At 37.3% G+C, this 24,563-nt stretch overlaps 5 protein-coding genes, 1 long non-coding RNA gene and 3 other non-coding genes across 12 annotated transcripts; 5 read left to right on the forward strand and 4 right to left on the reverse strand.

The window, feature by feature from the left end:
* Positions 1-404: 404 nt before the first annotated feature.
* On the forward strand, positions 405-2,515 carry LOC111797140 (glucan endo-1,3-beta-glucosidase 7). Of its 3 annotated transcripts, none has more exons than XR_015421431.1 (4): positions 405-735; positions 903-2,207; positions 2,291-2,418; positions 2,479-2,515. XR_015421431.1 is itself a non-coding variant. In XM_023680060.2 (3 exons), the coding sequence occupies exons 1-3, from the start codon at positions 639-641 to the stop codon at positions 2,329-2,331; spliced, it is 1,443 nt and encodes a 480-aa protein (XP_023535828.2). In that variant the 5' UTR covers positions 405-638; the 3' UTR covers positions 2,332-2,515. The 3 variants fall into 3 exon arrangements, 1 of the variants encoding a protein (XP_023535828.2); XR_015421432.1 differs by having other exon boundaries at positions 2,485-2,515; XM_023680060.2 differs by having other exon boundaries at positions 2,291-2,515.
* A 182-nt stretch (positions 2,516-2,697) lies between these two features.
* Positions 2,698-4,447, forward strand: LOC111797141 (protein LIKE COV 1). Of its 2 annotated transcripts, none has more exons than XM_023680061.2 (6): positions 2,698-2,943; positions 3,114-3,166; positions 3,243-3,352; positions 3,427-3,594; positions 3,675-3,899; positions 4,162-4,447. In XM_023680061.2, the coding sequence occupies exons 1-6, from the start codon at positions 2,698-2,700 to the stop codon at positions 4,272-4,274; spliced, it is 915 nt and encodes a 304-aa protein (XP_023535829.2). In that variant the 3' UTR covers positions 4,275-4,447. The 2 variants fall into 2 exon arrangements, with proteins under 2 accessions (XP_023535829.2, XP_086980883.1); XM_087124757.1 differs by having other exon boundaries at positions 2,785-2,943; positions 3,415-3,594.
* Positions 4,448-4,706: 259 nt separating this feature from the next.
* Positions 4,707-4,778, forward strand: TRNAE-UUC (transfer RNA glutamic acid (anticodon UUC)). The gene has a single exon. It is a non-coding gene; the product is annotated as a tRNA-Glu (tRNA).
* A 652-nt stretch (positions 4,779-5,430) lies between these two features.
* On the reverse strand, positions 5,431-7,208 carry LOC147792125 (uncharacterized). Its single transcript, XR_015421433.1, has 2 exons — positions 6,940-7,208; positions 5,431-5,808 (listed from the first exon to the last, which is right to left on the reverse strand). It is a non-coding gene; the product is annotated as an uncharacterized LOC147792125 (long non-coding RNA).
* Positions 6,339-6,421, reverse strand: LOC111797778 (small nucleolar RNA R16). Its single transcript, XR_002815604.1, has one exon. It is a non-coding gene; the product is annotated as a small nucleolar RNA R16 (small nucleolar RNA).
* Positions 6,481-6,569, reverse strand: LOC111797779 (small nucleolar RNA R16). Its single transcript, XR_002815605.2, has one exon. It is a non-coding gene; the product is annotated as a small nucleolar RNA R16 (small nucleolar RNA).
* A 798-nt stretch (positions 7,209-8,006) lies between the features above and the next one.
* LOC111796559 (outer envelope pore protein 24B, chloroplastic) lies at positions 8,007-11,513 on the forward strand. Its single transcript, XM_023679232.2, has 3 exons — positions 8,007-8,238; positions 8,580-8,939; positions 11,285-11,513. Exons 1-3 carry the CDS (start codon positions 8,041-8,043, stop codon positions 11,363-11,365), a joined length of 639 nt encoding a protein of 212 aa, XP_023535000.2. The 5' UTR covers positions 8,007-8,040; the 3' UTR covers positions 11,366-11,513.
* Positions 11,514-12,689: 1,176 nt separating this feature from the next.
* On the forward strand, positions 12,690-17,051 carry LOC111797624 (uncharacterized). Its single transcript, XM_023680682.2, has 11 exons — positions 12,690-13,465; positions 13,559-13,613; positions 13,746-13,845; positions 13,915-14,140; positions 14,526-14,576; positions 14,661-14,893; positions 15,103-15,664; positions 15,762-15,876; positions 15,964-16,013; positions 16,122-16,268; positions 16,443-17,051. Exons 1-11 carry the CDS (start codon positions 12,848-12,850, stop codon positions 16,698-16,700), a joined length of 2,415 nt encoding a protein of 804 aa, XP_023536450.1. The 5' UTR covers positions 12,690-12,847; the 3' UTR covers positions 16,701-17,051.
* A 956-nt stretch (positions 17,052-18,007) lies between these two features.
* LOC111797234 (COP9 signalosome complex subunit 4) lies at positions 18,008-24,403 on the reverse strand. The gene is made up of 14 exons (XM_023680185.2): positions 24,176-24,403; positions 23,922-24,073; positions 23,213-23,316; positions 23,056-23,116; positions 22,605-22,697; positions 22,365-22,465; positions 20,881-20,989; positions 20,739-20,783; positions 20,584-20,652; positions 20,409-20,500; positions 20,282-20,324; positions 18,840-18,899; positions 18,654-18,713; positions 18,008-18,405 (listed from the first exon to the last, which is right to left on the reverse strand). Exons 1-14 carry the CDS (start codon positions 24,303-24,305, stop codon positions 18,331-18,333), a joined length of 1,194 nt encoding a protein of 397 aa, XP_023535953.1. The 5' UTR covers positions 24,306-24,403; the 3' UTR covers positions 18,008-18,330.
* Between the last annotated feature and the right edge of the window lie 160 nt (positions 24,404-24,563).

Raw genomic sequence — 24,563 nt, forward strand, 5'->3', positions numbered from 1 at the left:
TTGAAGTTGCTTCGTCACCAATCAATCCCACCATCGTAAAGCTCGCCCTCCATAACTTTCATCATAAAGTAGTCACCATTATTTAACAAGTCATCAAGAATCCAAGCTTTATCCAACCGCGCGCTTTCATCCAAATGCTTTGCTCTCCCGCTGCTCAAAGCACCTTTGTACGTTGCAAAAATGGGGCCTGTGGGTCACGTTTGCCTAATTAGATCGGTAATATTTCTTAATAGCTAAGTAAAAGTGTCAAGATTTTTATATGATTTAATATATTGTTTTATTATATGATTTAATATAAAAAGATGGTTATTTTATTTTCCGCTCACAGAATTCAATTGCCAACGGAAGTTGGGCAACGGTCAAGAAAGAGGGGTACTTAGGTCATTTCGAAAAATGCACATACAGTAGCTTTATTAACATATCCACGTTACCGGCGCAAACACCTCCACGACTCCGCCATCTTCCACTTCCAATTCTCTTAACGGCGGAGATCATTCACGGCACTTGTCGGGCAGCCCGCTTTTGAAAAAGATAGGGGGCCCACTGAATATTCATTTTACAATATTACCCTTGTCGTCTTCCTCTTCCCTGCTCAGTCATCTATTTAATCTCTCGTTCCTCTGCAACCCATCTCCAACATGTCTGCTTTGAACTCAACAGCCATGGTTTCCACTCTTCTTCGCTCTACTGTCTTCTTCTTCTTCTTTACCTTTCTGCTAGTCACTGACATCGCCTGTAAGTTTCTGGTTTCTTAACTTGTCGTTATCTGTGAATCTTTTATCCACTTTGATCGCTTAAATTTTTCATTCAACAGAAAGGAGATGGAAAATCTGTTCATTAACACGAATCGAAAGAACTGTTCCGGCTTTCGAATTTTTAATTGAACATGCTCTGTTTTGCAGATTCGCAATCGTTCATCGGAATCAACTACGGTCAAGTCGCCGATAACCTTCCTCCGCCGTCGTCGACGGCTAAGCTACTTCAATCTACTTCGATCGAGAAAGTTAGACTCTATGGCGCTGATCCGGCCATCATCAAAGCCTTAGCAAACACAGGGATCGGAATTGTGATAGGCGCTGCGAACGGTGACATTCCAGCCCTAGCGTCCGACCCGAATTTCGCTAAAAATTGGGTTAACGCTAATGTTGCCCCCTTCTATCCGGCGAGCAAAATCATTCTCATCACCGTAGGCAACGAGGTGATAACATCCAACGATCAAAATTTAATGAACCAGCTCGTGCCGGCGATTCAGAATCTTCAAAACGCGCTCGATTCGATGTCTCTGGGGAATGATATTAAGATTTCCACTGTCCATTCCATGGCAGTGCTTCGCCAATCGGAGCCGCCGTCGTCCGGGCTCTTCCACCCAGACTATATGAGCGTGTTAAAGGGGCTATTGGAGTTCAACAACGCCACTGGATCGCCATTCACCATTAACCCATATCCATACTTTGCTTACCAGAGCGATCCACGACCGGATACTTTGGCCTTCTGTCTTTTTGAGCCCAACGCCGGCCGGATCGACACGAACACCAATATCAAGTACATGAACATGTTCGACGCTCAGGTGGACGCCATAAGATCTGCATTGAACTCAATGGGTTTCAAGAACGTAGAGATTGTGGTGGCGGAGACCGGTTGGCCGTACAAAGGAGACGGCGACGAGGTGGGCCCAAGTCTGGAAAACGCCAAGGCATTCAACGGGAATCTGATTGCGCACCTTCGTTCCATGGTCGGAACGCCATTGATGCCGGGGAAATCAGTTGATACGTATCTGTTTGCACTGTACGACGAAGATTTGAAGCCTGGGCCTGGTTCTGAGAGAGCTTTCGGATTGTTCAAGCCTGATCTTACAATGGCGTACGACGTTGGTCTTTCGAAAAATGGGCAGAGCACTCCGATTCCATCGGCCCCAGCAAATCCATCAACGAAAGCACCAGCAAGCCCAAAGCCCAAGGCAGGAGGAGGAGGATCATGGTGCGTGCCGAAGGGCGGCGTATCAGACGACCAACTTCAGGCCAATTTGGACTACGCCTGCGGAGGAGGGCTGGATTGCAGCGCCATTCAACCCGCCGGCGCGTGTTTCGAGCCAAACACCTTGGCCTCACACGCCGCCTACGCCATGAACCTGTTCTTCCAAACCGCCGGCGGGGATCCATCAACGTGTGACTTCTCACAGTCCGCCACACTTTCTTCCAACAACCCAAGTGAGAGCCCCATTTCATTTCACTCAATAACCCTAATCGAATCTAAATTCACCATTAACATTAGTCTCTGTTTGTTAATGTAGGCTACAATGGCTGCAATTATCCTGGAGGAGGGCGCACGTGATGAGAAGGCAGCTCAATGGAAATCACGAAGATCCATATTCGAGTTTCCATCTCCATTAATATGTATACTTCCTGATGGTTTTGAATTTATATATATATATATATATATATATATATATATATATATATATATATATATATATATATATATATATATATATATATATATTATCGTCTTCAAGCTATGGATGCGTGCCGTTGTAAATCATAATTATGCGTAGTTAAATCGGTGTTTTTGGCTCTTAATTATTAATTAGACTATTCAATTCAATTATGCGTAATTGAAACCATGGACTTGATATTCAATTCAATAGATAGTTCTGAAAATTGAAACGAAAATCAGTTGAACGTTCCGAATAGTTCGTTAATGTTGTTCGCGGGGAGAGAAATTGGATGTAAAAAGAAAAAAAAAAAAAAAAAAAAAACCAAAAATATGACTCCAAAATCGAAGTGGAGAGAGAGAAAAAGGAACAGAGAAATGAGTACAAGAGAGAGGGAGAGAGATCTAGGGCTCTTGATCCCCGTCGCAGTCGCTACAGTTTCTGAAAATGGAGCCTCCAAATCTTCCTCCGTTCCGGCTGTCGCTTTATCTAATCATCACTCCGGCGGCGAGGTCCGTTTTCGCTTCTCCATCTTGATTCTTCGATTGATTAACCTAAACGTTAAATGTATTTGTTCTTTCGATTGATTTCTTACTCTGTAATGCTTGAAATCCATGAGAGTGTTAGATGCTGTGAGTCGACGCCATTATCGAACTAAGGCTTCGATTCATCGATATTTTAGGCCATTGCTAAAGTCATTCGCAGCTGGGCTTCCAAGAAGTTCATGACAGGATGGTAACTCTTCTGCTGTTCTTCAAGATTAATGCATCTTTTTCTTTCTCCTTAGCGTATTAAGGGGCTTTGTTTGCAGTGTAATTCTTATGCCAATTGCTATTACATTCTACATCACGTGGGGCTTCATTCGTTTTGTTGATGGTTTCTTCTCTCCAATATATTCTCACTTAGGGATCAATGTTTTTGGTAAGTTAAGAGCAGAACAACAACAAATTTCGAAGAGATTTTCCGGAGTTGATTTTGAGTAGAAATTTCTGCAGGGCTTGGGTTTATTACCTCCATTACATTCATCTTTCTTGTTGGTATTTTCATGTCATCTTGGCTGGGAGCTTCTGTTCTTACTCTTGGTGAATGGTTCATTAAGAAAATGCCACTCGTAAGCTATATTTACACGGCCTCGAAGCAAATTAGTACTGCAATATCACCAGGTAGGAAGCAAAAGCATTGAAAAGAATAGCATTTATTTTGGTATTTGACTGATTATCTATCTGATAATTGGCGGCCTCAGATCAAACCTCAAATGCCTTCAAGGAAGTAGCAATTATCAGGCATCCCCGCGGTGGAGAGTATGCTTTTGGATTCATCACTTCTGCCGTTGTTCTTCAGAGCAGAATGGAAGAGGAAGAACTGTATTGTGTTTATGTGCCCACTAATCATCTCTATCTTGGAGACATATTTCTCATGAGTTCCACGGACATCCTCAGGCCTAATCTGTCTGTCCGAGAGGGAATTGGTATGCTCTCTTCTCTTCTCTTCTCTTCTCTTCTCTTCTCTTGAGATTACACTGTTCAATGATATCATAGAACAAACCATATGGGTTAAAAGCTTGGTCCGATCGAGTTTCTAAGTGCTTTTAGGTGAAGAAGATCTTTTAAAGTACTTAGAAAGTCGATCCAAATGGATACTAAACCTTAATGAATATTTAAACTCGAACGTTAAGAGAGGTTGTAGAGAGGTTATGAAGATGGAGTTTGACGTTCCCGTTTTGGGTGCAGAAATTGTGATCTCAGGAGGGATGTCAGTGCCTCAAATACTGACTACAGTGGATGCAAGAGCAATTCCAACAGGTGGAATCGAAAAACTTTGCAAAACCAAAAGTATGGCATGATGATGATCACAGTGTGCCGTGACATGGAAATTTTGTTATCTTCAAATATGTTTCTAGTTCTCCAAGATTCTTTCTCAAGTCTGATTAGATAGAAAACAATGGAATGTTGTTCAAACTTTCAACTTCATCTATTTAGATCATAATAGTAAATTAGTGTTTTCATTTTTGTTAAATTTATGTAATACCCCAATCCATCGGTAACAATTTATCTACTAATATTGGTGAAAAGCAAGTTAAAGAGATAATAAAATTCATAAGTTTGGATATAAAGAAAACTCATAGTTTTACTTTTCAAACAAAAATTTAACGTTTATTAGAATTTAAGATTAAATCGCAATATTTGTCAAAAGGTGTAATTTTTTAATTGATGTTTACTTATTTTTTTATTTATTTTATGAGTTAATTAATAATCTTGTCAGCAAAATATTAAAATCCGTTGTCGTCCAGCGGTTAGGATATCTGGCTTTCACCCAGGAGACCCGGGTTCGATTCCCGGCAACGGAATTTTTCTTTTTTTCTTTTTTTCTTTTTCCACATCCGTCCTGCTTCTTCTCTCACTTTTTGTCTTGGTCTTCCTCCTCGTCCTCAACAAGACACCCTCTCCGCAAACATTGTTCTACAGGAACTCCAGATTGGCTAAAACGATGACGACACCATGCCTGTTAACATGTGGTTGGGTTCTTCACTGTTGTTAGGAACGAGACTGGATCGAGTGAAAATGTTCATCACTTTTAATAAATATAATGATGATATTATTCAGTAGAAACATCATATTATGTAAACTGTGCCAATCACTTAAAAATTTGAATAAATTGTGATGAACTGAAACTAATATCGCAAGGGGATGGGGGCAAGAATTAAGAATGAAGAAAAAAACGCTGACTGGTAAACAAGAACTTGAGACACTTGATTTTAAGAACTTGATAATATTTTATTTGAACCAAAAATTTGGGCATCTGTTCGTATTTCCATTTCTATTAGTATAGAACTTGTTTTAGTATCCGCAGTTTTGACACTCTTTTTGAAAGGAAATTATTCAAATTTTAGCGTTTACTCAACCAAAGATTTCTCATAAAAATATTTGGAATTTTGTGTCAACGGTATTAACTTTCATTCGAATTCAAATATGTAAATAGGATTTAGAACAAAAAGTATATATTAAACGTAATTGTTTTGATTGATATTTAATGTAAAATGATACAATTCAGAAGTAATACACTGAAAATTGTACATCAACAATTTTAAAACAAAATTCAATTGAAACGTATAATTTCCAACTGATCGGCGTTCGTCATCGGAATGGATAGAAGCAGCTGCAACGATCTCGGGAAGCCACCAGCAGGGGAAATATAAATTGGACTTCCAATCTACAAATTCTGATGTCTAAATTGGACTTCCAATCATTTCCACCAAAATCTGCCTGAATTGGCAACCCGACTGAACAAATGCGGTGACGCGACTTTTGTAGCAAGAGATTTTCCGGCAGCGGAACCTGCTGATGTCTCTAAAACTTGAACTGAATTCGTCGGATACACTGAACGACTCAATAAATCAAACCATGAAAAATCCAGAGAGAATGTGTAGTTAAAAACAAAACATAGGCTCAGAAGAATGCACCAAACTAATCATGACAATATCATATGTCCAGACATATTTTTGGCAAAACTTCATCATAGCAAAATCATATGGAAACAGAGCAATTTCTCAAACAGCTTTAAGATTGATTACACCTCGGGAACCCATGAAGATGGGCGTTGCAGACAATCAACACGGCATCAATTCAGACCGCCCGTCTGCTATTTCTCTTCATTGGTGGTGCAATTCACATATGGATGAGAATGAAATTAAAATGCTGACTGACGCCTAACTAAACTGACATTATACTAAAACGAAATCGCAATAAGTGAAACCGAGAACAAATACTATAATTACTAAGCGAAAAAACAAGAAAAATCATTGAGCAATCAATTGAATCTAAGTTTTAAAATCATTGAGCAATCAAATGAATCTAAGTTTTAAAATCATTGAGCAATCAAATGAATCAAGTTTTATTCTAAAAAATGGCAAGGCATCAGATAATAAGCGGAGTTATAGTCTACATTTACTTCAGTGTGTAGGATAAGAATTTGTCTACATCATTTGCCTGCCTTTAAAAGAAATAAATCTCCAACAAAACAAAGAAAAACAACGAAAGATAGAAAGCTTTAATGGCATCAGATAATAAGCGGAGTTTTGTGTCAGCACAGAATATCAGTATATCAATAAGCGTAAATGAATTATTCATCATATGCCATTGTAACGAGCAGAATATTCACAAAATTAAAGCAAAATGAAATAAAGAAATGGGGCAAATAATGGATAATCATTGTTGCCGATATTTCGGTAGGTCCATTTGACTCCAAGACAATAATCAAAAAGATGAAATGAGCTGGTAAGCCAACCTATCGATATTAGCACCTGTATTATCCCCTTGATATTTCTAAACGATGTCAAGGCGAAGGTGAACAGATGCATTTAGCTAAATCATGTAGCAGAAAAGCAATAGTTCGATCTTAATCTACAATCGAAATCGAAATCGAAACAAACTTGAAGAAATTGAACGCAAACATATCGAATTTTGAAAAGAGCAGAATTAGAAATGAGTAGAAAGAAGTTTGGCTCAAACCCTATCAGATCGGGTATCCGACGTTGAGATACTGAAAATTAGGGTTCAAGATTTCAAAACTCAGTGGGATGAAGGCAACCAAACGAGTATGTGAAGAGACGAAGAAATTGAAATGGGAATTCAGTGTAGACGGCGAACGCGGTGGACAGAGCCTGGACACTGGTATTGGTATTTATAGCATTCACGGGCATTAGGGTTTGGAGTTCGGCGTGCGAGCCATCTGCGCTTTCCAATTTTCCTCTCATTCATAATACTTCCCTTTTTTTCGACTGACCAATAAATTAAACCGATTTTTTTTTTTCATATTTTTATTCTTATGATTTAATAGACTAAATTAATAAAAATGCATCTAAATTTTTTATTTGTTTAAAAATTTTAAAAAATTGAATAATAATTTTAGAATTTCAATAAAAACTTAAAAAATATCTTACTCACACTAATAAAAGAATTATTACCTTAATACTAGGTTAAAAAAATATCTAACATTTTAACATTTATAAAAAAACATAATTTTTTTAAACTTAAATGGATTATGGACACTTTATGAATTATCTCTGAACTTTTTAATATTATTTTTGAAAGTGGGTGAATATCCCAAAAAATCAATTCTAATGGTAAAAATAGTTTTTTTTTTAAGTTATAAAAAATATATAATGTATTAATGAGAATTTAAAAAATGTTCGAGGTATTTTTTAAAAATTTTTTAAATTTAAAATGTGTTTTTTGAAATAGTTGAAATATATTATTTGAAACAAAATAAAATTTCAAAATTTGACTTTTATTTTTTGAAAACTTAGTTTAAAAAATATGTAATAAAGCAATAGAAATAGAAATAAGGATTGCAAGTATTTTTCAAAAGCAAAAAATGAAAAAACGAAATTATTAAATTATGAAAAAATTTCCAAAGAATCATGAAAAACACTGTTTAAAATATTTATAAAATAAATATAATTATTAGAAAAAAAGTGGCAACCCAAATGCTTTTATTTTCCGTGTTTTGATTGGACAAGGGCAAGTTAGGCAGCAGCTTTAAAATGGGAAAAAACGAAAACTTTGTTTTGCATCATCTGGATATCTTGCTTATCTCCTTTCCTTCTAACAATGAAGGCAACTCTGAAGACCAAGTACGACGCAGACAAAAGCGGCGCCGCCTCAACTTTGGCTGTTAACGCCGGCGATGTCAAGCTCCGAGCATCCATCACCGACGCCACAATCATCAACGGCCCTAGTTTAAACGGTCTTTCCCTTGCCGTCGAGAAACCAGGCTTCTTCATAGTCGACTACAATGTTCCCGAAAAGGTGCTTCGACTGTTCCATTTTTTAGATTCTCATGGCTGTTTGATGGCTATGAGAATTTCACGAATCGAAACATCTCGGTAGGAGTGGGAATTTGCTATTGTCAATCTTACCTATCAGTCTGAACCGTTTGGTTTAATCTACTATAAATTTGGCACTGGAGCTCGCGGAAATTGTATATAATTCTTTTAGGCTGGACCTGAAATTGATTCATTGTACTGCTGAATTAATCTCTTTTTTTGCTGGAAGCCTGAGTTAGGTTTCTCTAGGATTCATTTTCCCCCTTCGCATCATCAAATTCAATATCGTGCTAACTCGATTCGTTATTGCATGCTATTTTACAGGATCTTCGGTTTCAGTTTATGAATACTGTCAAGGTAGCGGAGAAGCCTTTGAATTTGACTTACATCCATAGTTGGGCTGATAATAGAACAGTTCTCGACGGGAACCTAGTCCTTGATTCGGCTAACAAGTTCTCTGCTAGTCACGCTCTTGGCTCTGGAAATTGTAAATTGAAGTACACCTACGTGCACAAACATGCAACCACTTTTGAACCTTCGTACGATGTTGCAAAGAATTCGTGGGACTTCTCCATTTCAAGGAAGGTTTACGACGACGATGTATTAAAGGCTACGTACCAGACTACAAACAAAGCACTGGGATTAGAATGGACAAGGAATTTGAAGTCAAGCGGAAATTTCAAGGTATGTAATTTTGTGATTATATTTCTATAGTTTTTGAATGCTCGTTAATTGCGCAAATTAAAATCTCTGGATATGATTACTCTCCAAAAAGGAGGAACCTCGTATGATGTTTCAAGTACTTTTTCTGCACAGGAAAGTTTCCTATGGATAAACCACTATTGTGGACTTTGGTATAATGTAATTCTATCTGACCATACACGTGAAATGCACATCTTCTGTAGTGTTAAAATGAAATTGAACTCTAGCTGTCTAATCGTGAGATCTCACGTCGATTGGAGAGGGGAACAAAACATTTTTTATAAGGGTGTGGAAACCTCTCCCTAGCAGACGCGTCTTAAAACTGTGAGGTTGACGGTGATACATAACAAGCTAAAACGGACAATTTTTACTAGCGGTGGGCTTGAGTTGTTACAAATGGTATCAAAGCTAGGGACCGAGCGGTGTGCCAACGAGGACATTAAGCCCCGAATGAGATGGATTGTGAAATCCCACATCAATTGGAGAAGGGAACGAGTGCCAGCGAAGACGTTGGGCCCCGAAAAAGGGTGGATTGTGAGATCCCACATTGTATGGAGAGGGGAACAAAACATTCTTTATAAGAGTGTGAAAACCTCTCCCTAGCATATGCATTTTAAAATTGTGAGGCTGATGATGATGCGTAACAGGCCAAAGCAGACAGTATTTGCTGGCGGTGGACTTGGACTGTTACACTAGACTAAGCACTTATTTGAAAGAATGTCTGGCTTGGAAGTTCCCATGGGATATACAATCCATGAATTTTTTATATCCCATGAATTTTTTTCATTGAGCTCAGAGTGTAAAACACAAACATCCATTGTTCAGTATACCCAATAATGAAAGTAGAGAGCCCCAGAGGATGATGTATACCCAATAATGGAAGTAGAGGGCCCCAGAGGATGATTCTCGTAGTGCCAATGTTGGGGTGCTCAGAATCTCCCTATGGATTGGTGGGAGTAGGCCTGATACTATGGTTCTTAAGAGAATGGGAGGGAGACTTCCTTGCAAGAGATTGACGACCAGGGAGTTCTATGAGAATCTTGAATTATTCCTTCAAATAGTAATTAGTCTGAACTTTAAATATATGGTTAGCTATTTCATTGGACCTTTAAAAGAAAACGAACCCCTTGGATTGTTTCCTCATCCTGGTTTCAACATATAAATGGGACATGGGGTTTTAAGTAGGAATTACTTGATTTTCTACTCACTTAGCCTCTGATAATCTGATGTTTCATGACATGGTTTTTTGAAAATACATTTTTGTTTGGTCTGTGGTGAGTATTATTTGGAGGTTTTATCATCTTATCTTTGAAAAATCTCCCTCTCCCACGTGAGAGGTTTGAGGAAATTCAAGACATATTTATTAGCCTGGGCCATGCACAACTGCAGGATATAAAAACAAACAAACAGGATAGTCACAGTCTTTGAGTTAGGCTCTGCATTTCCAAAATTGTTAACTGTTATTTTGTTTTGAAGTAGTCAATACACTAATAGTCGGGGTCGAGTTTCATGATGCAATTTGTTGTTATGTATTGAGATGAAATGCTTTCTTTTACCATAAATATTTTTCAAGAGTATTAGGTAGTTTTAAACACCAATATATATGTAAACAGTCCAAGCTAGCATATATTGTCCTTTTCGGACTTTCTCCCAAGGTTTTAAAATGCATCTACTAGGGAGATGTTTTCACACCCTTAACAACCAGTGTCCGCGCCAGCACAACGCCCAAAACTTGGCTCTAATACCATTTGTAACAGCCCAAGCTCACCACCAGCCAGTATTGTCCTCTTTGGACTTTCCTTCTGGGCTTCCCCTCAAGGTTTTAAAACGTGTCTATCAGAGAGAGGTTTCCATACCCTTATTAAGGAATGTCGTTCCCCTCTCTAACCAGTGCCAATATATATATCTTGGGAAATGATTGGTGAAAGTGTTTCCAGAGAGTAGTTCACACGCTTTAAGCGTTGGCAATGTACTGACACGGTGCAATTGAGAAGAAGGCAAAATACCTGCAGGCTTGAAGTGGTTGTTCCAGGCTGAGGTTCTGGCATTAGCTATCTTGGAAAGGGCTGTGTAGTTTCAGTGGAACTGGTTTTATCAGTTCATGACTAGATTGTTTATCCTTGGAGGCAATGGGATAAAAATGTAGTTGCTAGCACCTGAATCAGTTCTCTACCATGGTAGTTGATTATTTATCCAGCAAACTGAGTGCGGTAGCAACCTTAGATGCTTCTACTCAATTCAAAAGCTTTTCACTGTTTTGAAATGAAAGGATATTGATAATACAGACTTTGTCGTCAGTTCTTTTTAACCCATCTTTTGTTATGCAGATTGTAGCATCGGTCAACATGGCAGATGAATCCAAAAGGCCAAAAGTAACTGCAGAGTCGACATGGAACTTCGAAGTGTAATTCTTAAATCAATGTTCCCTTTAAATTCCTGTTGTGATTTATAGTGAGCATGGAGTTTTCTACATACATTGATGATTGAATCTGAAAATGTTCTGTGCACTCAAATTTTAAGTACACCTCAATAATCATAAGAAGCTGTTCTTTTGAAGTGACTGCCACATTCATTTTGCTCATGCTCTCATCTTTTAACTGCTCATATCATTTGAGGGAATGAAATTTACAAGGATTAGCAGCAGCTTGAATAAAGAACATAGTAAAAACTTACTCTCTGCTGTTCATTTTCAAGATCCAATAGTGCAGGAGATACTGCAGTGATTTTGCTGGAATGAACAGAACAGTTCCAAGAATTCAACAGTGTTGGTGCTGAGTCTGCTGACAGATATTTTGAGACAAATTATTGAACGTAAATATTGTTTGAATTAACGAGTAAGTTAGATCTATACTTAAATCTTATACAAACGTAGACTTTGATGAATATGGTCAATTTTTTTTACCTAATAAATAAATATTTTAATTAGAAAGATAATTGACGTATTGTTTATCAAACTGTTCTCGAATTGACGATTTTAATATAATTATCTAGATTAACCTCTGTTCCGGTAATGATTTGTCGTTGTGTAGTCATCTTATAGGCAATTAGATTATGTAATCTAATGAAATTTCACATAAAGACTTCTGAAATTGAGATTGGAATCAAACTTAACTTCTAAGGCAAATAATATGCATGCACTAATTATTAAAATTGGAAGAAAATAAACTCATTATAAAAAGTGTCACATGCCAGTTACAGAACTCAGTGGAGGAAATAAAATAACAATTTTGATTATAAAGAAATAAGAAATTTAACCTGCCACATGGTTTCTGAATAATTTAATTAATAATTTCATTGGTTTTAAGCAAAATTAATGAACACTAAATTACTTTTTTTTTTTCTTCTTTTATATATATATATATATATATATATATATATATATATATATATATATATATATATATATATATATATAATAAATTATCTAAAAAATATGAAAATACAACCACAAATAAATATTTTAAAATATTAATATAATAAAAAAAAAATGTATCCATTAGTAAATAACACCGATCTGATCTGAAGAGGAAGGAAGATAGGATGAAAATAAAATAAAGAGTAATGTAAGAGTCAATAATTGAGAATAAAAAAAATATAAAAAAGAAAAAAAAACGACTGGGCCGGGCCGAGCTTCGTCTTTCTACATTTATTACCGACAGATCATGAATAGATTCTGTGGAGTCGGAACAGGTAATTTTGGCGGGCTCGCTCGACTTCGTTTGGCATCTCATTAAAAAATAAAAGGGTGCCTTAGCCTTTATGTCTTCACAATTTTTTCGAATTCGCTTTGCCGCCACTACACCCTTCTCTTAGCGGCTCCCGATTTTTCATCCACTGTTCTCAGGTCAGTCCTTCGTCTTGGATTTTTGTTTCCCAATCGATAGTACAGGATGGAGAGCGACGACGATTTCCAGTTACTTTCGTCTCCCGCGGTCGATTCCCCTCTCGTTTCGGGGAGGAAGCTGAAGCGGTTGAAGAAGGCTAGTGTTCTATCGGAGGAGTTGCCGAGGGTCGATGATCAATTTTCGAGTGGAGTGTTGGGGGAATTTTCGAGGATCGATGATCGGTTCGATGATAGCCTTAAGATGCGTGAATTGAGTGCGGCGGAAACTGATGCCGATGATTCTGATAAATTTAACGGCCAAGATCTGGATGATTCCGATGAGCTTCGACAATCGGGATCTGGATCGAGGGATTTGGACGATGGTGGCAACTTGGAACCTAGTCTTGGTCTGGATGATCAGGAAAATGATTCTGGAGCCGAGAAGGGCTTGGAATTTGATGCCGTCGCTGGTATTGATGAAATAGATGAATATCAAAGTCCGAGGATAGGAGAGGAAAGTGGCGATTCCCTGGTAGATGAACTGGTGAAGAAACGGCCAAGTTTGGATTCATTCGAGGACGAGAGAGAAGCAAAGAGGAGGAAATCAAAGAACAAAAGGCTCAAGAGCAGTGGAGAGCCTGAAGATTTCAACGAGACTGCGGTCTCCAAAAGGACTCTTGAGAAGGTATGAGGACCTCCGATGTCCTTAAATGCGATAACATGTGGATATTTCCCCAATTTCTCGGTATTTACTTATTTCATTGCTTATATTTTTCAGGAGAGAAGAGAATACGTTGAACAACTCCGCGCCGAGTCTCAGAGACTCTTGCGAGGTAAATTGTATTACTGATTCTCACAATCGTGTCCTAATTCTTCTTAAAGACGATCGATCTTCAAAATTAAGCTCCAAGCCTAAGCCACACTTCCCCGTCTACATTCTCAAGTTTATTTTTCCTTCTTGTTAGATACCAGAGGGGCAGCATTCAAGCCCATGCCACTTGTTCGGAAACCGATATCCTCAGTGTTGGAGAAGATCCGACAAAGGAAGCTTGAGCTCTCTAGGAAGTGGGCATCCTATTCTTAGTCATACATTTGTACCTAGACTATGAACTTATACAATATTTATTTACGCAGATCTATCAATATTGAGAATGCCATTCTAGACTGCGACGACGATGACAATTATCTGTGCACAGAGGTCGTGATCAAGCATAGGTTGTCTGTAGAAGGGAGGGCGGATTCTGTAGAAAGAGAATGCGAGGATATGGATCAGCATCCTGCTGATTTGGGGAACCGAAAAGGTTCAATGTGTATAGATGAAAGGAGTAATGGGACAAACATGCCCTTCGAGAGGGAAAAGGTTAGATGCATCCACCTCTCCTTGCCGTGCCATTAATAGGTTTAAATTAGTTTATAATTAAAATGTGGCAAATGTACAAAATGATCTTGTGATAACAAGGGCAATTGTTTTTGTAGCTTGCCGTCATTTCGAAATGGAGTTTTATCACATGCTTAGGAGTAACAATTTTCTTGGTGGAAGTATTGGCTAGTTCTGGTTGAGTCATTCTAGTAACTAAGACTTGAAGGAAGTTAACTGACACGAAATTTTCTTACTACCTGACAATTTGACCCAAATAACAAATTTATTTTTTTTGCTTCAATGATTGTCAAGTTTCAAGTGTTTTGAAATTAGAATTTCAATTGTGTTGCTGACTTGATGCAGTTGTTGTCTTTATGAATTACAGGCTACCGACGACGTCACAGAAGCATTTTGGACTCCTATTAATGACACTCAGGTATTTTCATTCAATGAGTTCTGATAATCTATTGTTTTATCTCTATATTTTTTCAGCATAATTACTATGTCTATCATGTTCTAGGAACTCTTTTCTGATTCCCAAACAAGCAATGGAGACGATGTATCAAATGAGATGTCCAAAAATCCTCTGCAAGAAAATTTTACGCCATCTGTATTGGCTATGAATTTAAAGCATGAATCTGCACCTCTTGATGATGAGTTGAACGAGACATCCAGAAGTCATTTGCAAGAAAATTTCACACCATCCGTATTGGCAATGAATTTAAGGCTCGATTCTGCAGCCCTTGATGAGGAGTAAGAATTTTTGGAAATTTTATTACGTGTACTCATTTGATATGTTCATGACTTCCTTTCCTACTCTCTCAATGTTAAACACCGAGAATATCAAGCTGGGCCACTGCTAATTGTTTGATATTGGTTTCAAGAAATCTTAATTTTAGTTGCTTCACATCGCTGGCTGTTTGATCATATAACTTAACTTCTCAAGTACTTTGCTTTTGCAGTTCTGATGAGGAGGATAATGATAAGGAGAATGTAAATCCACATCCACATGGTTTGTCAAACTTGCCTTCATTGGCAAGCGGGGATCCTGTTAAAGCTTTTGTTGATGATGAAGCTGAGGAAGAAGATGACAGTGACCATGATATGCGCTTTCAAGATGAAGATGAAGACGAGTACACTGATTCAGAAGAGCTTCAAGATATGATAGCAACTGCATACGAAGAAAATCCATTAGACAATGAAAAACGCAACGAACTCCATCAGAAGTGGCTTGAACAGGAAGATGCTGCTGGAACAGAAGATCTTTTGCAGAAATTGAAATATGGATCAAAATTTACTACACCAGCTTTGCTGGATGATGTAAATAATGAAGGAGAAAATGATGATTTTGAATTTTGTGAAGCAGCCGCAGAAGATTTACTTCCGTTGAATGTTGCTCGAATGAACATTCGAAAAGTAAAGCAAATGCTTCCTCAAATGTATACAGATAATGATGATCAGTACATGTCCGACGACGAGGAAACAGAAAGGAGGATAGAAAGAGAACGTGTACTTTATAAAGCTGTGAGATTCAAGCTGTTCTTTGATGAACTAAGATTTTTATCTTTTAATCGTTCAACCATATTGCTCACAGGATGATCTAACGATTGGTCTGAAACAGGAGGAAAAATCCACATTTCTGTCGCCTGCTGAGGATGAGAGCACTAGAGAAGTTTTTGGTCTTATTAAGAAGCTGAATGTTGTATCCGATGTAAAGAAGAGACCCAAAGCACAATGTAAGATCTGCAGCACATTCATCATCCCCTCTGAATCTAGCATCCTTTATCTTGCTTAATCCTTATGCATTGTCTCTATTTATGCAGCGTTTTTGGACCCTCCACTAACTGGTGTAGGCAAGAACATAACATCCAAGGTATCTGTGTGCATAATCTCTGAATTCAGAAATGCATTAGCCTATTCAATCCGTTGGTTCTATTGTAAAAAGATAACATCTTCTATAAAGCTAACATAAATTATGCAGTCATCTTTCTTAGGTCGAAGTTCAAATTTATCTCTTTCTTCATCCCGTAAGCACGTTTCATCAATCAACAGTCGTTCTTTCATTTTCGGTCGAGATGATAGCAATAGCAAGAGTGCAATTCCAACGATGGAAGAAACTTCTGATCAGGTCAGCTCTCGTTAAAAATATTGATGCTGGACCATATATATTCATGTTTACTTTTGGATGATTGAGAGGCAAGAGATGACTTCACCTCCTCATAGATCAGTTCAATCCAAACCGATCAAGTGTTCCTTGGTTGATAGTGGGCTGACTAATAACATCAATAACTTGGCTTTGCAGGGCCAGAATGAAAATAAACCTACAAGGATTTCTTCAGCCAAGTTTAGTTACTCCCAAGTGAGACCAAGTGCACAGAACGAAGCTAAACCAGGCAGTTCATTGTTTGATATATTAAGGCAATCGTCCTTGCAATTGCAACGCAAACCATGCACTTTTGGTGAGGAGTCCAGCCAAATGAGTTCTGCATTCGCGTCATTCAAGTTGGAGAAGACACACATGAAGAAGCCAATAAAGACTGAAGGGAGATTTCTAATATAAGGACCCGACATATTTGCCTTTGGATCCGAGTTCAATGCCTTTGTTTACGTTAGTTGTGTTTGAAGTCCGTTCCGTTCAACGTTTCGTTGGGTGGGCACTTTGCCTTTAAATTCCGAGTTAATTGCCCACATATCTGCTAGTAATTAAGGCCTTTGTAAGGCCACACAGGAAACCAATAAGGGACCATTTAGCTCACAATTTTGATAAGTTATAATTTGTTCTAGATTGCGGATTGTCGTGGTCTAAACTTTTTTTTTTAGAGTATAAATTTTATGAATAAAGTGGATTTCCTAACTTAAATTCCTGTAATATGAGATTTTTCTACTTACATTAATAATCCCCTATTTTCTATTTTGCTCCCTTATTTTCTATTTTGCTCTGGATTTGAACCAGCATAGACATATTGCCAACGAATTTATAGTCCGTCCCCAGTCCCCATTAACCGGTCGGGCATCGACCCGGGAAGAATCAATTCCAAGCTTATTGATAATCCATGATCAACTTCCTTTCGTAGTACCCTACCCCCAGGGGAAGTCCGAATCCCTGCCTCCTTGAAAGAGAGATGTCCTGAACCACTAGACGATGGGGGCATACTTGCCCGACTGCCATCATACTATGATCATAGTATGAGTAGTTTTTTGAAATTGTCAATATAAATATAATCGACTAATATGATGCAATTCGAAGGATTTTATTACATATTGATTTTAACTTCACATTTAACTATTTTTTATTTTAAAATGTGACTATTTGTTACGATTCAAGCCACCTTGATATTATCTATTTTGGGCAGGATATTATCTATTTTGGCCGGCCCATCAAGCCTACCTTAATATTATTATTTTGGCCCGCCCATTACACATTTCCATTAACGTCATGATTTAAAAAATAAGTGAACTATGAAATAGATTTTCATACCCCGAACAAAGGAGAGATTTCAAAACCTTTATTTCAAAACCTTTATGATATTTTGTTTACCTCTCCCACTCATGTGGACATTTGTATGGATGACAACAACCAAGATACTCATAAGTTCGTTTCCTTAAATTTACAAGCCACCATTTGTTTTCTTGCGAGGAGCTATTACTAATAGCATTACTTCAATCAAATCCGTTAGGTTTGGTAAAACGGGGGAGGCCAGCAGCCACCGTATCAAGACATGTACAAATTTAAATTGGAAGATCCATATATAAAAGATTCAAAATTGTCCTTACATTAAAACTTGGTAAAATCAATTTCGAATTGGTTCTTTTCGCAAATAAACGATCCTTTGGACTTACCTGGCAGATTTGGTTTGCAGTGTGGTATGACCCTCCAAAGCCATAAACAGTGCTTCATTTCATCTTTTCCTGTTTCCTTTTCTTAGTGAGGAGAAGTTAAATATTTTGATACATTGGCTTCGTAACTCTTCGTATCCCTCTCTCTCGCTCTCTCTTTCTTTTCTTTTTTTTTTTCACCGATGACAGACAAATAACCCTCGCTGCTAAAAAGAATAACAATTTTCAAACTCTTCAAAAAAGAAAAAGAAACAATAAAAAAAACTAAAGTAGCCTCAAAATTATGGTAACAAGATGAAGGTTTCTAAGATAATACAAAATCACTGGATTGGGAATCGGTAACAGCACATTGGTCAGACGGGAAGGGAGACCCCTTTATTTGCCATGCTATCAAAGATATCGTTCAGCGCTTGACAAAGACCAACAATCTACACAGACCAAACAAAACAAATAATTACACGGTACATCAAGACCAAAAATGAAAATAATAATTAGACATTTTTCCTTCCTTCTCTCTTCTCTCTTTTAATTTTTAAAAAACATTTAGTCATTGTCATAAATGCAGATATCTAAAATTTTCCATAACATGTGCCGCGCAATTTAAGTGAACCTGCTTTACTCTTTCAAATTTTGAAACGAGCAACAAATAAATAGAAATGAAATCCAGAGAAAATACCTGTTGATCCCATTGCTGCAGCTCTTCAATATCGTCCTCGAAATGGATAATAGCTTCAACCTGATAGCAGTTTCATAGCTAAATATAATATGTGCAAACAGTTCTGAAAGCTAATTAAAATAGATAATCCATTTTTTTTCCAATAATTCTTTCATTTGGGGGGAATCGAGAAGCGAAGATAAAAACCTGGTCAATTGATCCCCGCATTCTGTCCTCATAGATCATTCTGGATGCTATCTTCTCAGCCTAAAAACAAAGTCAAATTTAGCAAGCAAAATGAACTTGATAAGCAAATTGAGTATCTGCTTGCAAGCCAGAAGTAGAAGATATCAAATAAGTTCATTTTTGTGAGCTCTTTAGCTTGAATCTGTTAAGGTATCCCAATTGTTGGAAAGACTTCCGGAAGGGTGAGATTTTTAAGTTGTTAGCAGCTTTTTATGTGAAAAAACTCCAGACGCAAACAGCCATACTGCCGAATAATTTACGAAGCTTTATCATGAAAGAAAAGGTAAGCAAATTGTGTTAATGAAACTTGTACATGCCTGATTCCCAGAAAATCTTCAGCTTTCACGCCAGATATATTCTAGACCTATTAGTTCCACCGACACTGCCAATATTTATAAAATCCTTGCTAGAATTTGTGGATAGACCTAAAAGATCAAGGTCCTACATGTAACTATTTTGGAGAGCCAACCTGGCCTGCCTCTAGAGGGGGTAAACAACATTTTGAGACCTATCCTTGAAACGAGGTAGTTGATGAGGGGGGTAAAGTCATATGATATGGTTGATTGGTCCTTCGTATGGCTTTGAATGCAAAGAAATTTGGTTGCAAATAGAGGTACCATCAAGGGCACAACCCCAGTATCTCTTATTTAGTAATTATTAATGAAAAAGCAAGAGGGAGGATTGTAATTTCCTGAGGCCTATATGATATTGATAACCTACTTCTTTGTGTTAGTCACTGATGTTCGAGTAGAAGATCACACTGGAAGGTAGTTGGAGTCCAGATCCAGATCATTGGAATTTCTTTTATCGGCAGGGATAATTTGCACGCATATCAACTTAATTTTCAAATTAAAACTTGTTTTGAATAATGAATATTTTCTAGCAAATTTCAGGCCAGGGAAAGTAACTTTATATTAACAACAATTTTATTGATTCGGTGAAAAGTAAAATCAAGACAAGTAAAGAACAGTACACTACTACACGTTCACAAGTTTCAATTGCAGCTAATTATAAAGGGACTACACTTATAAAAAGAACTAGAAATACACACGAACAAGAGCCATGATACAAAGCTAAAGCTAAGACCTTCCCGTTTAAAAGAGTTTTCCTTATTCTCTTAAACATGGTTAGCTGGGACCTTTTAAAAGAGTAATATTTTTTCTCTTTCTTTCTTTCGTTTCTAATTAATAGAGAGGTTCGGCAGGTTAATGTGATAGGATCCATTCTCTCTCCCCGTTTATGTTAAAAAATCAGTAATTTAAGGATCATTTTTACCCAAACAGACAACAAGAAACTAATTGCATGTCTTAATTTAAACATACTGTAAGAAGCGAATCTAAAATCATTAGCAAAAAGTAGACGAAGTTCTGCCGAAGTATTAAGAACAATAAAATGGCACACACCTTATGAGGAGGAATACCCAACAAAGTGCCTAACTCTTCGAAGCTGCGACAGGAATAACCAAAAACAATAGTAAAACGAGAAAAAAGGAATAAAGGAGAACGAGATGACAAACTACACATATTTAACCTTATATTTGTGTAGAGTTTGCTTGCACTGAGAAGATTATGCTCAATCATAGCACGATCCAACACAGTAAAATTATCTGGCAGAAGGGCTTGCTGTTGAAGTAATGTAAAGGAAAATTTCTTAAAAAATGATTCAATGCAGAATCAAGAAAGAGGTAAAGAGCAAAAACAATAACCTGGTGAGGCTTTAGCTCTTCAGCAAATGCATCAATTTCAGGCTTTCTCAAAATTCTCTCCAAGTAAACCTAATAGTTAAATTTTACCCTGATTAATGTCATTGAACTGAACAGTCTTGAACGTAGAGAGAGAGAGGGAGAGAGAGAAAGGGAACCTTTTGCAGTATTGGATAGATTTTTAACTTTGAGCAACGCTCATCCTAAACCAAAAGGTCAATGCTTAGAAAGTGCATATTAAAAAAATCACTCCCCTCCAAAATGATATATAAGTTCCATTTTTTTAAAGAAGATTTTTACTTTGTATAATGTGGCAAGAACTCGGGATCGCTGTGGACCAGCAGCAGCCAATATTGTGCATGTCACTGCAGCAGATAAAGCTTGTTCCAATGCTTCTTCGTTGATTTCTCTGAGAAAAAAACAGATAAAGTAACTAACATCCGCCTTTATAATGACTATACTAAAACAAGAAAGGCCGAAGGAAAGTATTAACTAAGCAATATCTTTTAAACACACCATGATTTCCTTCAAAGAAAAAAAAAAAAAAAAAAAAACAACGCCATGAATGAATTTATATTTTCCATTTAAAAAACATTAAGTTTTCTAAATTCAACTGTAGTATACAAATCATAGGATTGTGTTGGAACTCAGTTCTTTTTTCTCTTTTCTTTTTCTTTTTTGGTGGTTAGTAACCAAGCTTTCAAGGACATACAAAAAGCAACAAAGAGCCCTCAACTACCTACAAAAACGAGATCAAATCCAAAAGAATGATGCTAAGTTAATAGTTACAAAAAGTCCAACAAACAGATGCCCATAATGAGGCACTAAACCTCACTTCCTCCCAAACCTCGTCAAAAGATTGCTCCATCCCTCTAAAAATTCTACTGTTTCTCTCACTCCAGACTACCCACAAGATAGCGAAACAACAAGTCTGCCACCAAATACTGCCCTAATCATGAAACAACGATCTCCTTGACCAAAAACCAATATATATTAAAAGTATGTGGGAACAAAACTTCCTTTTCCAATGAAGGCACAGAATTGTTTAGTAGATTGAGTAAAATAATTTTGCAGAATTGATATTAAAAAAAAAAAAAAAAAAGAACTAGCTTTCGTCCATGCATGTGCAAGTCTCTAAAATTTTGAGCTTATAGATCCGCCTAGACACTATGAAGCCAGAGAAATTAAACTCAAGAGAGATCTTCATAATATAATTGTAGAAAATAGTTGAAGGCATAAGGCTTAGAAGGGTGAAATATTAAAGGAAAATCAACAAAAGACTATTTGCATAATACATTTATGAAAATTTCAGACTGAAAAGGCCCACAAAATTGGTCGACACTCACTGCTATTGCATATTATAATTATATCAGTGTCAGCTTAATTTTGCAGTTCAACTATAAACTTGAAAGGAACGGGGAAAAAACGAAAATCTATGAGTCATATCAAGACATGAATATTGTACAATAAAACAAATGTCTTCATGTCAAAACTAGCCAATTTCCTATTTTGTAATTATTTACGAAATGAGACAGAAATGTATATGCTTATTATTTAAAGTTGAGCAATTCCTGCAGTAAATGAAAAGTGCAAAAAAGAATGTCAAGAATGCTGGAAATTTGATGCATACGAACTGGAAGACCTGTAAAAATAAAGGAACTTTCAAAGGCGTGCAAATGCTTTAAGGTCAGTGTCCTAAAACAAGTATATCACTCGAACAACGGTTGCTTGACAAAGCTAGAAACCACTTCTATTCTATGAAAAGAATGTTCAACTTTACATACTCATCTCCTATTTGTCTCTTTTCAATTTGAGATATATCATAATAACGCAGTGCTGCTTCCAAGAACTTCCTTTTCAAGTCTAAGATCCTAGCATAGCAAACCTGCGACAACGGTGGGGATTAAAAGACAGAAGAAAAACCATATGGCCATCCTTAAGTTATTGTCAGGATTAAAAGACAGAAGAAAAACCATATGGCCATCCTTAAGTTATTGTCATCAACAACCGAAAGCTTTCCTAACCTTGTATTGTAAATTAAGGACTTCGTGCTGACTATTGCTAACCAAGAATGATGCTTTATTGATAAAAGCCTCAGCATTAACAGCATCATCATCCTGTTGAAGAAATTGAGCATGACTGAGTGCTCAAGTACCAAAGACTAAATAAACTTCATTGCCCGCGTAAGTATAAACATTAAACAATTAATTCTTGTCAAGCGCCTCCAATGCAATTAAAAATTGCTGTATGATTATATTATATCATGCATAGTCAAGATGACCAAGTTGGTCTAGGGCACCGGTTTAAGGATTTTATCATGCATACAATGCAATCTGAAACCACTTTCCTCCATCATACAGAGCTCAACGTAATGCTTTTACATGACCTCATAGCAAATTGCCACTACTAAAATATAGCCCTTTGTTATAAATACCGTTGTAGGAATTAAATTAAAACTACAGAATTATACTGTACCTCAAGGTATAAACGAGCAATTTGAACACATTTTGACAATCTGTATGACTCGTCGATCACTCTGACAAAGACCATAAAAAGGTAACTACAGTAAGAGTCCAAAATTTATATAATTGTACTTTCACGGAAGAGGTTGAAAGGAAAATGGGTATTATACCTCATTCCAGAGTCTAGATCGATGCCACTGAGCATCTGAGCAGCTTTTGACCATTGCTGCTCTGATTCATACAATTCAGCAAGCTTCTCTCGAATAATCAACACCTGCAGCTCACGGGAGACAAATTATTTCCTTCCTCTACGGACCATGCAAGTCGAGATCCATGAACAACATAAGTAGTTAAAACTGAAGCCCCTAGCCACACTCAGAACATTGTGAGAAGAGAACAGAGGAACTGATATTAAAATAAAAATCATATTTACTATGAATAATTGATATTGATCATTTCAAGATAACAACACACTCAAAATATACCTCTTACTGATTTTTATGTCCTTGTATGAAGGACGCTGCCAAGAGACTTACTATACATTACATAATCTTCTGCACACTCAACATTAAATGTACTCTAGCATACTGGATGTGCACTGACTATGCTTTGAACATGAATCCGAAAGCTACGATACCTCTCCATTTTTACACACTCAATTCCAATATAAACCCAAAAACACTCATGGACCTATTTCTTACTGGGAATCAAAGGTAACATAACAGAAGTATATACTCCATTTAGATGTGTAATTAGACGGATGGCAAGGCCAGGCTCCCGTCTCAATTCAGTCAGAAGTGACATTGGTTATTGGTTATCATTACCTAATTGAGAAACATCATTCCTACGGATTATGAAAGAATAACGCCAGAACCAAACCTGCTCCTCGAAAGAGACAACGCGCGGCTGAATCTGTGCGAGGATGTAATGGGCGATATCTTTCTGAGTCTCACCCTCCAATTTCCCCAACTCTTGCGCAAGAGTTTGCAAGAGCTGCCGCGAAACCACAAGCGGAACTTCGTCAGATAGTGCTGCATATCAAGAGTCGTCAGATGATTAGCCCTAACTTCGTACTAAATTGAAGATGAACAAGTTGGGAGAAAACTTCAACGTATTAAAAAAAGGCAGCTAACTGTGATCGATAAACTTCTTGGCTTGGACTGAATCGTTTGACGACAAAACATTATACAGAATGTTCTTATACTGTTCGATCTTCTGCCTCTGGTCTGAGATAGCAGAGGCGCTCGCAAAGGCGCTCTCCATGGCAATTCACTGACACCTTCTGTGATCAAGCCCCGGCTTCCCTTCGGCTACGAAAGTGGAAACCCTAGGTCACGGAAAAACCCTAGGTCACGGAAAAACCCTAGGTCACGGAAAAACCCTCTCCGCCACAGCTCAATCCCGCGCCCTGCAATGGAGGGAACTTCTTCTATTTTCCGATTCTAGATCGGAAGTATTCCCTACAGCAAGAGGGAGGAACAGCTTGATCATCCACTAATTGGAGAGCGACACGTAGATGTA

The sequence above is a fragment of the Cucurbita pepo genome, chromosome 6, assembly GCF_057944985.1.
Source record: "Cucurbita pepo subsp. pepo isolate OVF chromosome 6, ASM5794498v1, whole genome shotgun sequence".
In the NCBI taxonomy this organism is placed as follows: domain Eukaryota; kingdom Viridiplantae; phylum Streptophyta; class Magnoliopsida; order Cucurbitales; family Cucurbitaceae; genus Cucurbita; species Cucurbita pepo.

Excerpts from the sequence above, each read along its gene's own strand:
- LOC111797141 (XM_023680061.2), top strand. The coding sequence starts at position 2,698 with ATGTTGTTCGCGGGGAGAGAAATTGGATGTAAAAAGAAAAAAAAAAAA. Across the intron at positions 3,167-3,242 it reads AAGAAGTTCATGACAGGATG|TGTAATTCTTATGCCAATTG; the intron begins GTAACTCTTCTG and ends CTTTGTTTGCAG. Across the intron at positions 3,900-4,161 it reads GTCTGTCCGAGAGGGAATTG|AAATTGTGATCTCAGGAGGG; the intron begins GTATGCTCTCTT and ends TTTTGGGTGCAG.
- LOC111797234 (XM_023680185.2), bottom strand. The coding sequence starts at position 24,305 with ATGGAGAGCGCCTTTGCGAGCGCCTCTGCTATCTCAGACCAGAGGCAG. Across the intron at positions 20,653-20,738 it reads TCTATCCAATACTGCAAAAG|GTTTACTTGGAGAGAATTTT; the intron begins GTTCCCTTTCTC and ends TTTAACTATTAG. Across the intron at positions 20,501-20,583 it reads AAGAGCTAAAGCCTCACCAG|CAAGCCCTTCTGCCAGATAA; the intron begins GTTATTGTTTTT and ends TTACTTCAACAG.
- LOC111797140 (XM_023680060.2), top strand. The coding sequence starts at position 639 with ATGTCTGCTTTGAACTCAACAGCCATGGTTTCCACTCTTCTTCGCTCT. Across the intron at positions 736-902 it reads GCTAGTCACTGACATCGCCT|ATTCGCAATCGTTCATCGGA; the intron begins GTAAGTTTCTGG and ends TCTGTTTTGCAG. Across the intron at positions 2,208-2,290 it reads ACTTTCTTCCAACAACCCAA|GCTACAATGGCTGCAATTAT; the intron begins GTGAGAGCCCCA and ends TTGTTAATGTAG.
- LOC111796559 (XM_023679232.2), top strand. The coding sequence starts at position 8,041 with ATGAAGGCAACTCTGAAGACCAAGTACGACGCAGACAAAAGCGGCGCC. Across the intron at positions 8,239-8,579 it reads ACTACAATGTTCCCGAAAAG|GATCTTCGGTTTCAGTTTAT; the intron begins GTGCTTCGACTG and ends GCTATTTTACAG. Across the intron at positions 8,940-11,284 it reads AGTCAAGCGGAAATTTCAAG|ATTGTAGCATCGGTCAACAT; the intron begins GTATGTAATTTT and ends TTTGTTATGCAG.
- LOC111797624 (XM_023680682.2), top strand. The coding sequence starts at position 12,848 with ATGGAGAGCGACGACGATTTCCAGTTACTTTCGTCTCCCGCGGTCGAT. Across the intron at positions 13,466-13,558 it reads CCAAAAGGACTCTTGAGAAG|GAGAGAAGAGAATACGTTGA; the intron begins GTATGAGGACCT and ends TATATTTTTCAG. Across the intron at positions 14,577-14,660 it reads CTCCTATTAATGACACTCAG|GAACTCTTTTCTGATTCCCA; the intron begins GTATTTTCATTC and ends ATCATGTTCTAG.